Here is a 12,445-nt window from a genome sequence, read left to right as displayed (position 1 = left end):
GGAGGTGAATTGCGACGTGATGTACCTGTACTCAAACCTCGAACGCCGTTGTCCCGCGAGTGGGCAAGTCTCCTTACTTGCCATCCGTAAATGTACTGTAGTGAAAACGTCCACAAACATTTGTGCTAAAGTGCTCACGTAGCTTGAGAACAGGCCGTCGTCGCCACCTTGCCGCACCTGCGCACTGTGCTTGATTAACGTGTCATGCACACCTGTCCTCCGTTCACCGTCGTCTTCTGCTCGTTATAATTATATATGCAGTATATATACACATACATGGGAGACGGTATATTGTCGACTTTTTAATGACAATTATGCATTCAAGTCACCTGGAAATCAAACATCGACGAACAAGAAAAGAAATTACACTTTTCTGCTCCTGAGGAACACTGACGCCGCAATGAAAAGCTTTTCAGAATACTGTACAGTACTGTACTTTTTTCCCCAGCGGGGAATTATTACAATAATTCACACTTGTGATAATCATCATGAGGTCCAAGCTCCTGCTGTTGGTCATGTTTTTGCAAAACTTTTTTTTTAAAGGCCGGTTATCACTGAGAGGATAGAGAAGTGCATTGTGGGTAGTCACTGTCTGCTGAACTTGACAACAGCACGGATCAGGCACTGCCAAAGACAACTCCAGTTTGAATTTTTGTCTTTGAATGACAGTTTTTAAGTACTTGTCATCTACACGCTACACTATTTGCACTTATCAATAATTGTTACAATCGTCAATATTTACAGGATGATCACGTTTGAGGTACAGCTTAAGTCACGCCAGGGGGGAATTAATGCACATATAGACGTGTGTGTGTGTGTGTGTAAACTTTAGCTCATCTAATTGTAATAAAATGCATTTTTTTGTTTAATGTTTAGTAAATGTGTGTTTAACATTATGCTTATATACAATATGTCTGTATTATGGTGATCGATTTTTTCACATTTGTAGGGGATTATAAGAGCAATAGACATACCATTTTTGTTTGTTTTCTAATGCAGTGATTCTCAACCAATGTGCTGGGAAATTATCCAATTTCACTAGGTTCCAATGAAAATTATTATTATTAGTTTTAAATCGGTTACAAAGTGTCGTCATGAGCAGGTTGCAATACAGATGGAAAGAGACTGGAACAGTCACAGAGGGGGCAGAAATGTGGATATGGATCAAAACACTGGTTGGGAATTTTGCCATTCGGCTTCTTGTTCAGGGAAATCTTTCGAAGTAATAAACGGACAATGCGTGTGGTGGCAAGCCGTTAGGTGGCTAACTAGCGAGTGGCTTAGCCGAGAAGCGATTTGGCCCCAGAACCTGTGAGCCAGACACACTCATCACAAAGTAACCCAAAAGGTCTATCCAGTTGGGGTTTGTACAGCGGTGCCTTGAAATACAAAATGTTCTGTGTTCAAAACTCAAAATAATTTTGGGGGGGTGTTTTTAATAAAGGAAAATATCACCCTCTAATAGTGTACTTTATGTAAATACGTGATAAGAATATAACGGTGCAATTCAATTTGTTGTGCCGCTCCTTCAGGTGTGCCCACCTTGACCACTGAGGGGCAGCGTACAACCGCAATCCTGCACACAAACGAACCAGCTGTTCAATGTTAGGGTGTTTTGCATTGATGTTAGCGTTTAGCTTAGTGAATTTACCCATGTAAGGCAACATTTCTGATTGTTTTAAATGCACAAGCTATAATTATGTTTTAGTTTGGCAGTAAACGGCGAGTGGGAGTGTCATCAAACAGCCTCGTCGTTGATCAGTCGCTCACGATTCGGCAAAAGGAGGAAACTTTTGGGTCACGCGTATCTCAAGGTACCGCCGCATTGTGATGTCATTTCCAAAACATCACAAGTGACTTGAAGTAAGTGTACAGTAGGTGTTCTTGGCTCAAGGACCGCTTTCGACCATCCTGCTGCGCTATGTACATAATACAATCATGAATCATCACCATCACAATTCTGACGCGCATCGTGAATGATTTCCGGCTCACATCTTTGGGACAGACAGTCGAGTTGTTGGAGCTGAAGACAGAATCGGGGAATCTTGCATAGAACACAGTTTGTGCTTTTGAGTGGGAAATGAGTTAGCACCATGACAGGCGGCGTTGTCAATCAGCCCTTGAAGAGGAGGGTGAGTGGCGTTTTTGTTTGTGAAGGGTCATACGAGCCCAGAGCCTCTTGGCGTTATTGCTTTGAGGCTACCGTGGCAGAGCAACAGTGTGGCGGCGGTGGCGGGGGCCTCGGGCCGCGCCGGCGGGATGAAGACCGGGCAGGAGCGCGTGCGCGCGTGGCTCTTGCGAGCTCTCCCGGGGTGGCCGACCAGCTCGCTGACGGTGCCCAGGAGCAAAGGCGGCGGCGAAGGCGGGTGGGGGCCGGGGCGCCAGCGTTCCACGCGCTCCTCCTTGTGCTTGATGGAGTACCACGTGAGGAAGATGAAGACGAAGCCCACGAACTTGAGGCTGGCGGCCAGGCCGAAGTAGACGAAGCGGAAGGCGGTGACGTCGTACTCCCAGCACGAGCCGTGCACGCCGCAGTCCTGCTGCCACAGCATGCAGGTGGTGTCGATCACCGCGCCGAAGTAGATTGGCGTCGGGATGTACGCTGGCAACAAAAAAAAACAAAAAACGTCAGTTAATGCAAGAGCTTGTGGAATCTTGGTGAAGACTGCATGAAAAATATTTTAGAAACGAGAAAATGCCATTCCTGGAAAATGTGTGCCTGAATGCTGGAATGTGGAATGAAAAAAAAATATGGAATGGTGTTGAATGATGGAAAATGTGTCCGCTTTTTTGCCACTAGGTGGCAGCTTTGTACCATTTAAAATGGAACTCTCTTCTATCTATCTAAAAACTTCAATCAACTCACCCAGAGTTCTGAGAAGGACAAACTGCATGCCGAGAGCAAAAGGCCTCTCTTGTTCATCCACCGACCTGAACAAACACACACAAGACGCGCATCAGCATGACTTTTTTTTTCTGCGGGGGGAAAAAAAACCAAAATGTTTTTTGGGGGGAATATTGTAACTTATGGAAGCCCGTTTTCTGCCACACACAAAAAAAGTTCACTTTTTCACTCTAACCTTCCATCACTATAATATTCCAACGTTTCAATGGAAATTCTTGTAATAAAAGTACTTAATTTTGATAGCTGAAGCAATTTCATATCTGACCGTTTTGGTTTTTATAAAAAAAAAATTGCCAACTGGAGTTTTCCAGTTGCATTACAACTTTTTTTTATGGATAAAAAAAAAATGTCTCAAATGTAAAAGAAAAAATTTGTACAATTACGACTGGTCTCCCTCCAAAAATTTGTCAATGTTATAATTTTTTTTTTACAGTATGTTTTATCTTAGTCATTTTCATCCTAATTCTTATCTTGTAGAATTTTCCTCTTCACCCCACCTGAGCGTGACGATGATGGCGGAGGGCTGCGCACAGGCGGTGATGAGGGTGACGATGAAGAGGAAGACAAGGAAGGGGATTAGGGTGCCGCACGTGCGGTCGCACTTCCCCGACGTGGCAAAGCCGTTCTCGTTCAGGTACGTCTTGACGATGACCAGCTGGAGCTGGTTGACGGGGCCGCCGCCCGACTGCGGCGTGATCACCTGACGGCTCTGAACGCAGCCGCACTCCGTGTAGTTCCTTATCTGACGACAGCGGGGACGGCAAGAATATTTACAACCCAAGTCATTCAAATCCATTTCAAAGAAGACTCAAAATGTACCACGGCGGAGTCCCCCAAGGCTCTGTCTTTGGTACTTTTAGTGTTATTCATTTTTTAAAAAAACATTTGACTGTTAATGCATTTCCTGTGTTAGACATTACTATTGGACAAGTTGACACTTCCTGTATCTGCCCAAAAAACTGCGTTCCTTCCGTCCAGTGCACTCACCCCGCTGCTGTCGTTGGCGACGGCGCTGCATCCAGCCAGGCAGGGGTTGAAGTAGGTGATGCCGTCCGAGCCGCACACGGGCGCGTACTCATGGATTCGGCAGCCGCAGTTGACGTTGCAACTTCCCGTCAGATTCCGATGCGTCAGCGTTAGCGTCGGGCTGCAACCACACGCAACGGCGCACTCGTCACGACACCGCGTCGGCAGCTGTGATGTTGTAATCGTTTCTTTTAGTGATGGCTGACATTTGTGTTATTTTCTTCCAAATATTTTTCTTTATTTGTCCACATTTTTTCCAAACCTTTTTCCTGGTTTTAAGATAAGATTTTGAGATTTCTTTTTGGTGTTACTACTTTGGCTCTTGTCGAAAAATGCAAGTTTTGAGTTTTGAAATCACAAGAAATCTAGCACAAATATCATAATGGTGCTGACTGTGATGCCGTATGAGAGTCGTAGTGTATCATCTGTAAAGATTATTCACGCATAATATTCTAACTTTGAGGCCTCTATTTTCAGGTTGACAACTTTACTGGCACGATTGGAATTTTTTTTCCCCATTTTGTTTTGTTTTGACAAGGTTCTCAAGTTTGAAAAGGAAGGGCTCCACATTCCTCACAAAGGCGACAGCAGCCATGCCGGCCATCCCAAGCCAGCTTGAGAAACGTCGCATTTATTAGCAAAACCAAGGTGCGGGGATTGCAATGATTTTGTCGTTCAATTTCATTCTCAAAATGAACAAAAAAAATGAAGTGCAAAGAAAATGTTTTACTTGCATCATTGTTATATCAACTGGATACATATGTATATGTTTCCTTTTTTTTGTTTTTTTATTTAAATCCCAGCAAAAGGTGAAAGAAAACAACACATATTTAGTTATTTTTTAATCTGGTACACTTTTTTCATACTTTTATTAAATGGCCAACATGTCTTTTTGAAAAAAGGTTCCTGAGACTTTTGTGGGTCACCTCATGGGCGATAAACGTTCCAAATTCCTTGTTGCTCAGTGAAGCTTTGGGGTCGGAATCTTCCCTTTTTTGGGGGGGAGGGGCATACAAACTATTGACTTAAAATTATCTTTCCACTGGTTACTACAAAACCAAAATGGCCGACTTCCTTTGACTTCTCAAGAATGGGTCCTTGAGACTGTTTCATCTGCCTACTCAAACAATACATGCCTGGCAAATGTCACATTGTTGAGCGAAAGTGGCCTCGGGGGGGGAGGGGTACGGGGAGGCTGAATTTTCAAAGCACTCCCAACTGTGGCTGTTATGTGCTCACCCGGTGGTGTAGGGTATGTTGATGCCTCCCAGGTTGATGCTCTCGCAGCCCACGATGAAAAGCGTGGAGAAGCAGAGCAGCGACACGCCGCTGCAGATCATGGCCAGCTTGGCCGACTCGCGGGCGCCCAGCTTCAGCTTCTTGATGATGTAGCCGCCCAGCACGATGCCCACGCCCGCGCTGGGCACGATGATCAGACCTGGAAGGAGAAAAAGACGAAATTGGGGGGCAAAATCATTTCAAGTCCCATTTGGTGTCTTTTATACAAAACATCTCCATTCCGGATGTTCTTCTTGCTTGTTGTTGTTCTTGTTCATTGCATCCATCTTGACATGGTTTGGGTGTCCATGACAACAGGACCACCCTTTTGTATCCTAGCAACAGTCAGTTGCGACTCTTCAATAATGTTTATAGTGTGTGTGTGTGTGTGTGTGTGTCCGTGCACGCGTTTAGGAAAGGAGCATATGTTGGCCCGGCAAGACGCTTGGACACGACAACAAGGCTTCCCGCTGGTGCTGTGGTAATCCCGAGAGCTGTGGATCATCATCAGCAGCAGCAGCATCAATGAAAGATTAGATTAGGACCGCACAAATGGAAAGGGAAAGAAGGAAATGTCCGCCCGCAGGAAGTGTGCCACTGGAGGGACAGTTTTGATGACCAAATTTAAAAGTCAGGAAAACGGCAATGAGTCGCACGAGCCAACATGAAGTATCAAGCGCGAACATAACGACGACCTGTAGCGGTGCGATTTCTTGTTTTGAGTTTCATTCAAATCTCAAATAAAATATGGGACCCATCGACCTAAATTAAACTCAACCAAAACAAAATGAAACACAATTGCAGAATTGACGGGATTTGCTTTCCTAACAAGGAGCCTCAAGAGAAACAACTAACTAACTAACTAATTAATCAATTAATTAATTACTTTTGAAAAACACGATTTCGCCCAAACTACTGAGGCGAGAACGGCATCTTACCCGTGTAAATGCTGGCGTTGGAGGCGGGGATGCCAAACTGGGACTCGATGAACTTGGGGATGAAGGTGATGAAGGCGGTGACGATGGCGCACTCGGCCGTGTAGGACAGGCTGACGAACAGGAAGGTCATGTTGCCGAGGATCCTCAGCGCCGCCTTGGGGAGGTCTGCCGGATCAACAACAACAAGACGCAGCGCTTGGGTCTCATGACAGGACAGATAAGGATCGATAAAGTTTTTTTCTTCTTTTTTCTTAATGGCCACAGACGCGATACAGTGCGTCTACTAAGGCGGTGCTTAATCTCGTTTCATGCCGTCAAGGGCAAACGCGGGCTGTTTATGTGTGCCCGAGGCCGCTGTCCGGATGATTTGGCGACCGCGCTTTGATTCCGTCACTCGTCAATTATGTGGTCGGCGTAAATAAATATGGACGTTGCTGTTGCCGGGCAGATTACACACAGTCCCAAAGATCATTTCGGGAGCTCCTTTGCGTCTCGGGCTGACATTTGGTGGCGGGCGCTCGCTCGATCCTACCGCCCGATGAAATATGAGAATGTTGTGGAGACGTTGAATGATTTCCCTTCCTTTTGGGAGGGAACAGATGGCGAGCTGTCGATGGCTCCTGCAGCTGTTGCCCACCAGCGAGACACACCAGGCTTGTAACACTCGTCACACTTGTTTCTTTTGTGGCGCCGCATTTGCATCCTAACAGCCCCACTCAGTGAAGGGGCAATTATGAACACTTCCAAAAATGGCAGTCCATTCATATCGGGCAAAAAACCCAGAGCACGTGACAAGTCGCTCGACTGCGGCATGGCATCCAGCGCTTCAGCGGAAGGACAAACGCACGCGTGCAAGGTGGCAGCATAACAACAATACTCCTGTCATGGATGCTTTCCGTCTGAAGAGCGCTTCCGTTCGGCTCGGCAGGCGGGTTTTGTCGATTTCGACGAATCGTGACTGTGCTCCTTCGGGAAGTCATTTAGGACAAAAAAAAAGCCGACAAAGGGAGGAAAGCTGGGAAAGCCCACAAGCGCAATGGAGGGAAGATGGGGTGTCCCAGGTTCATTTGACTCAAGAGGAGAAATGGGCAAAATACGCCCTGATGACTTGATTGATTAGGCAACCCCTGAAATCAATAACATCCTCGCCCGAGATCTGAATGGATTTCACACCGTCCGGAAAAGACGACTAATCGTGGCCACTGATTGATTGGATTACAGGCACTTTGTACATCGTTAGCTCGCGGCTAATCTAAGCGAGATAACATCGAGACTCCTCATCCTTTGTCTGGTCTTTTTTTTGGGGGTGGGGGCGGGGCTTAATAGAATTAACAGGACCAATATCCAGCAGCTAGCGACTGCGTCGTGTGAATGTCAGTCAATGCTGCAGAATGCTACGTTAGCCTCTTTTAGCGGGACTTTTATTTCTTTTTGGGGTGTGTTCCTAATCTAAAACATTGGCTTATCGTCTTAATAAAAGGTTTTAGCCGAGTCGTTGCTCACCCCTGATGTCCTTCCCGAAGCCCATGGAGGAGGACATGCTCTGGCCCTTGCCGCCGGACTTCTCCTTCATCACGTCGTCTTCGTCGCCGGAGAGGGCGGCGGGCGAGGCGCCCATCTTTTTCTTCCTCCCCTTGTGGCGCGGCGGCAGCTTTTTGGGGAAGGCGAACATGGGAAAGATGACCAGGAGCATGGCGACGGCACACAGCAAGAAGCCGCTCCACCTGTACAACAAACAACTGATTAGTATGCGCTTTTCCCAACAATTAAAAAAAAAAAACCAACATTGTGGTATTTACCAGTTGCCCACAAAGCGAGGGTCACTTTGCTCAATGTTGACCACGGTTTCGGGATCCACGTAGAAGCCGATGAGGACGCCTCCCAGCAGGTAGCCGGCTGCCGGACCCAAGGCGCCCATCACGTACATGACGGCTGACGGAAAGCAAAACAGAGACAATGATGACATGTCACAAACGGCGAAGTTTTAATTCTGCGCTGTGGATTCCGAGGCCATTTTTCACATCTTCTGGAACATCTAAACAGGGGACCTGAAAGCAGCCGAGGCCCGCGGCTTTCCAACCGCACAAGAGTGCGTAAAAGGGTTAAAGAGAGGGGCCAAAGAGCCAATCAGACGCCTCCACGGGGAAAGCAAAAAAAAAAAAAGTTATTAAAGTTAGACAACCCAGACCGGACCAGTGGTGGGGGGGAAAAGGCCCCTGCAGCAGAGACATTAAAGTCAAAGCCATTTAGCAGCTACAAACAGGGTGGGAGGTGGCTCAGACTTTCCATAATTACGCCTGGAACATTGCTTCAAGATATCACAGTGTTAGGATTAGCACTTTAGAGTGGTGTGTGTGTGTGTGTGTGTGACACACACACAACACAAATCAACCTAATCAGATCCTTAATCTGGGGCCCAGACGTCGAAGGAATAGCTCTTACCACCCAGCCAGCACATGACATGTCACGGTCGCTAAAACTTTTTATTTTGGCCAGGCGAGAAGTTGTCCTGCCACGTTTATTGGCTGACATGCGTTTGACTATTTTCAAAGGATAAAAGAATCATAATTTAAGAAAAAAAACAAGCTTTACAGAGAACAACAGAGGCAAGATTTTTCATTGCACCTTTCCATCAATATTTCGAAGAAAAATATTTTTCAGGGGTTTTTTTTCCATCTAATACAGGACAGTATTTTTTGTGTATCTTTGCTAGGCTATTTCCATATTTTTTTTGTATTCATTGGATGTGATTGGTGTATTATTTTTCATGATCTTTTCCTAATATTTGTGATTTTTTGTTCATACATTTCACAAATATTTGTGTCATTTTCATCAAATATTTATACCCCCCAAATTTTTTTCCTATGGTATTTTTTTTTTGTGTCAAATATTTATCTGTCCACTGAATCGGACAGATTACAAGATTGATTGTTTTTCGGTTTTATTTTGGTCTAATTTTTCAATATAATTGACATTGTGTACACAATCCAGAAAAAAAACACGCACATTACGTATCCATCATCTTTTAACAGCGCCGCTTCTCGTATTCCGAGACGCTTAACACAATGTGGGGGGATATTAGCCAGGGGGTGGGGGGACAAGCTATTTAATTAGAGCTAGCAAGCGTGGCGAAGGGTCTTATCTTTTTAGCTCCTCCTAGCGATGAATAATGGCTCGCGGGCGACATAAAACGGCCGAGGACGGTCCGGAATGAAATAAAAACGAGACTGGGCCGAGGGGGGGGAGGGCTGCGTGATGAGAAAGTTGCAGATGAAAAGTTGCCTCATCTAAAATTGAATGCAGAGTCGTTGGCCGAAGCACACGGGAGTGGAATGCAAATGTGGAATCGGAAGTATGTGCGGAGGGATGTTTCGGCGGCTTACAAGGACACTGATATTTTATGTCTTCACGGTTTGGCGCCTAAGTGTCGGAATAAATTGTTGTCGTAATCCTACGCCTGTCTCAACCCGTCCGCTCGGGACCAGGACCAAGTCAGTTTCGGTGGGGGACTTGGAAGCCAGTCAAGAAGGGCAACCGGGACGAGAGCCTTCAGATTGACAGATTGTGCTGGCGCAGCAGCAACAGCGGCCGGGGTGGCTCCATCACGTGCGCACAGAGACACAAACTGGGGGGTGGGGGGGGGAAATGAAGAAGCGCCTCCCGATCGCAAGCTTGCTTGATTCAATTACACAACAGACCTTCAGCGGCGGCACGTGAAGGACAAAACCTTCCAGGTGTCGTGCGACTTGATCCGTTGGGTGCTATTGACTTTCCCCGCTTGTTTTTTTGTTTTTTTTTTTGTTTTCTTTAACCAAGTCAGCACCTGCGTGGCCGCTTGTGGCAGTTTTTCCCTTTGCATTCGGATGCGCGTGACAAGTAGCCGCAAGTACCGAGACCAAGGCCGACTTCTTCAAAATCGCACGGGAATAGTCCAGAGAGAGAGAGAAAGAGAGCGGCAAAATGGAAGGAAGCGTGTCCCATGAGGGGAGAAAGCGGAGGCGACGCGAAAACAGACGCTTGGGCAAGCGACGGCAAAAAACAAAACAAAAAAACATCGGAAAAGGCGGCCGATGAGCGGGTTTGCCTGAACATGAAGCGAAAGGAGGCCGCGAATGTACATGTCTTTTCTCCGATATCCTGCGAGGTGCGGCGCACGGAACCGCTTGGACTGCATCACAATGAAACGTGGGGGGTCAGCGGAGCTTAACCCAGCCCACTCCAATTTGCCTCGTTGCTCCCTCCTGAGCTCCGCTGACCTCCCCTCCCCATACTCTTGACGAGGGCGCCAGCTAAACAGTTGATGAGAAAGCACACCGACTAACAAAGCAGCCCCGCCCCCTCCGCGACCCCCCCCCCCCCCCCCCCCCCGGTGGCCAAAGTCATTACTTGGGGGCTAATGATGTGATTTAATTACTTGTTATACAAGATACAAGTGACCAAACGAATAAATCATTGGATTGTTCTCTTGGAAAAGTGGCTACCGGCTTCGTCGTCTCTTTCGTTCCGTTGCCGGATAACTTTGATAAATGACTGTCGGGCCCGCTCGGCATGCAAACAATCTACCGACGATGTCACGCGGAAACCTTGGGAAAACACGGACAACCTTGTTTAATTGACAAAACGCCGCGCCGCTTTCTCGTCTTGGCGTTATTCTGCGATATGGGAGGGGGAAAAAAAGCCTTTTTAGACATTCCCTGATTCAATGGGATAAGAGTGACAATGAAACGGCATCGCCGTGGCAACTAGCTGACATGGCAAATGGGCGGTGTCTTCTTACAGGATGCGGACAAACGCATTCACGGCGAAATAAAATGGACGCCACGAAACCGTAAAGCTTCGACATCTTTGGGTTGGAGTTCCCCTTTTGGGTTTTACGGGAGCAAAAATCCAGAGCGCAAACTTGAACTGGCGCGGAAGCGGCCGACGGGACGCAGCGAGCGTGCCGCACGGAATGTTTTCACGAATGAAAGACCGCCGGTAAAAATGTTTGATCCAGGCGGCTCGTTGGTACCGACTGGTACGGACTAGTGGGAGCTTAGACTTGAAAGAGATGAAAACCATCAAGCCCTTCCCACATCGGCGCAGGCGGCCACACACGATCTTTCCCGTTAAGTCGAGACACGACCGGTCACAAGGTCGGCACAGAAATCAACCGAGCGGAATAAATACCACTTTCTTAGTTCGGCCGGCCTCCCGAGACGCTCGTTCTGCGGTTGTGGACTTTTTAGGGTTACACAGACAATATGTAAGATCTCTGGTGCCCAAGTTACTCACTCTGTAAGACCAAAAAAAATGAAATCCTGTGTTGAGGAGGGGCCGGGTGGGGGGGACGAGACACTAGAATATCCACACGGCTTGTCAGACAAATGTTCCCTTCACTGTATCAGAAAATGAAGGAGATAAAAAGTCTGCTCCTCATCTCCAGCAGAGCCAGAGGCGGCGAGATGTCAAGTTCTTTAACGCCGTGTGCCATATCGCATCATTCACACTTTATAAAAGCTTTTTTTTTTTTTATCATGACAGAAGCAAACCAGCTTCTGAATGACGTCCGCTGTGCAGTCGTACAGACGTGAACTCCCAAAAGTGGCTAAAGACTCACGATGGCTGTGATGCCCAAAATTTGGCTCAATTTGTATCATCACATATTCAAAAGGCGACATGCCCACTTTATCCCCCTCGGAGAGCAAAGCTGGCAAAGGGCACTGCGAGTTTTTGACACCTCGCTGTCAAAAGCCGCATTGAGCTGCTCGTTTCTCTTTCAAGACCAAGAAATGATGGAAAATCACCGAAAAGAGCCAATCGGAATGTGCGAAATCCTTCCCCTTTCCACACTTTGATTTCCCACATTGGTGTTGACTCCCGATAATCAAAATAACGATCACCGTTGTTTGCTTTTACAACCCTTTTCACACTGACACTCAACGCTCTCCACCTCGCCCAAAAGGAGATCTCGCAGGATCCTCGCAGCGGGATTCTCCCTTTTTTTCAAAAATGTGATACGGTGGACATTCACACAGCAGGATTTTTATATTAACCCCTCGCAAGTCCGGCCTTCCACAATGTGGCTTGCTCATCATCGCCACTTGACTGCCCCGAAGAGGGTGGTGGGCGAATGAAGCATCTTAAGGTAGACGTCATCACGTCGGCTCGCCAATGAGCTCGCACCTGCAGCCTTTTCAGCCTCCGACCCTTGCACATCCATTGGCAGCCATTACCACGGGAATAATTTGACCCCCTTTGTACTCAAGAGCGGTACTCGAGAACGGTACACTCCACGAGCGCTCAGATCGTGTCGTGT

General features: G+C 47.1%; 1 protein-coding gene across 1 annotated transcript; it reads right to left on the bottom strand.

Annotated features, from left to right (window-relative positions):
• Positions 1-564: 564 nt before the first annotated feature.
• Positions 565-8,133, bottom strand: LOC127593224 (solute carrier organic anion transporter family member 5A1-like). Its single transcript, XM_052054521.1, has 8 exons — positions 7,947-8,133; positions 7,651-7,871; positions 6,148-6,312; positions 5,171-5,369; positions 3,893-4,052; positions 3,403-3,647; positions 2,867-2,931; positions 565-2,602 (listed from the first exon to the last, which is right to left on the bottom strand). Exons 1-8 carry the CDS (start codon positions 8,111-8,113, stop codon positions 2,160-2,162), a joined length of 1,665 nt encoding a protein of 554 aa, XP_051910481.1. The 5' UTR covers positions 8,114-8,133; the 3' UTR covers positions 565-2,159.
• Between the last annotated feature and the right edge of the window lie 4,312 nt (positions 8,134-12,445).

This window comes from Hippocampus zosterae, chromosome 20 (genome assembly GCF_025434085.1).
Source record: "Hippocampus zosterae strain Florida chromosome 20, ASM2543408v3, whole genome shotgun sequence".
NCBI classification, from domain to species: Eukaryota; Metazoa; Chordata; class Actinopteri; order Syngnathiformes; family Syngnathidae; genus Hippocampus; species Hippocampus zosterae.
The sequence above is the reverse complement of the archived record's forward strand: the minus strand, read 5'-3'. Positions and strand labels throughout refer to the sequence as shown.

Coding starts and splice junctions, on each gene's coding strand:
- LOC127593224 (XM_052054521.1), bottom strand. CDS start 8,113: ATGTCATCATTGTCTCTGTTTTGCTTTCCGTCAGCCGTCATGTACGTG. Junction 7,872..7,946: donor CCTCGCTTTGTGGGCAACTG/GTAAATACCACA, acceptor TTTGTTGTACAG/GTGGAGCGGCTTCTTGCTGT. Junction 5,370..6,147: donor CAACGCCAGCATTTACACGG/GTAAGATGCCGT, acceptor TTCTCCTTCCAG/GTCTGATCATCGTGCCCAGC.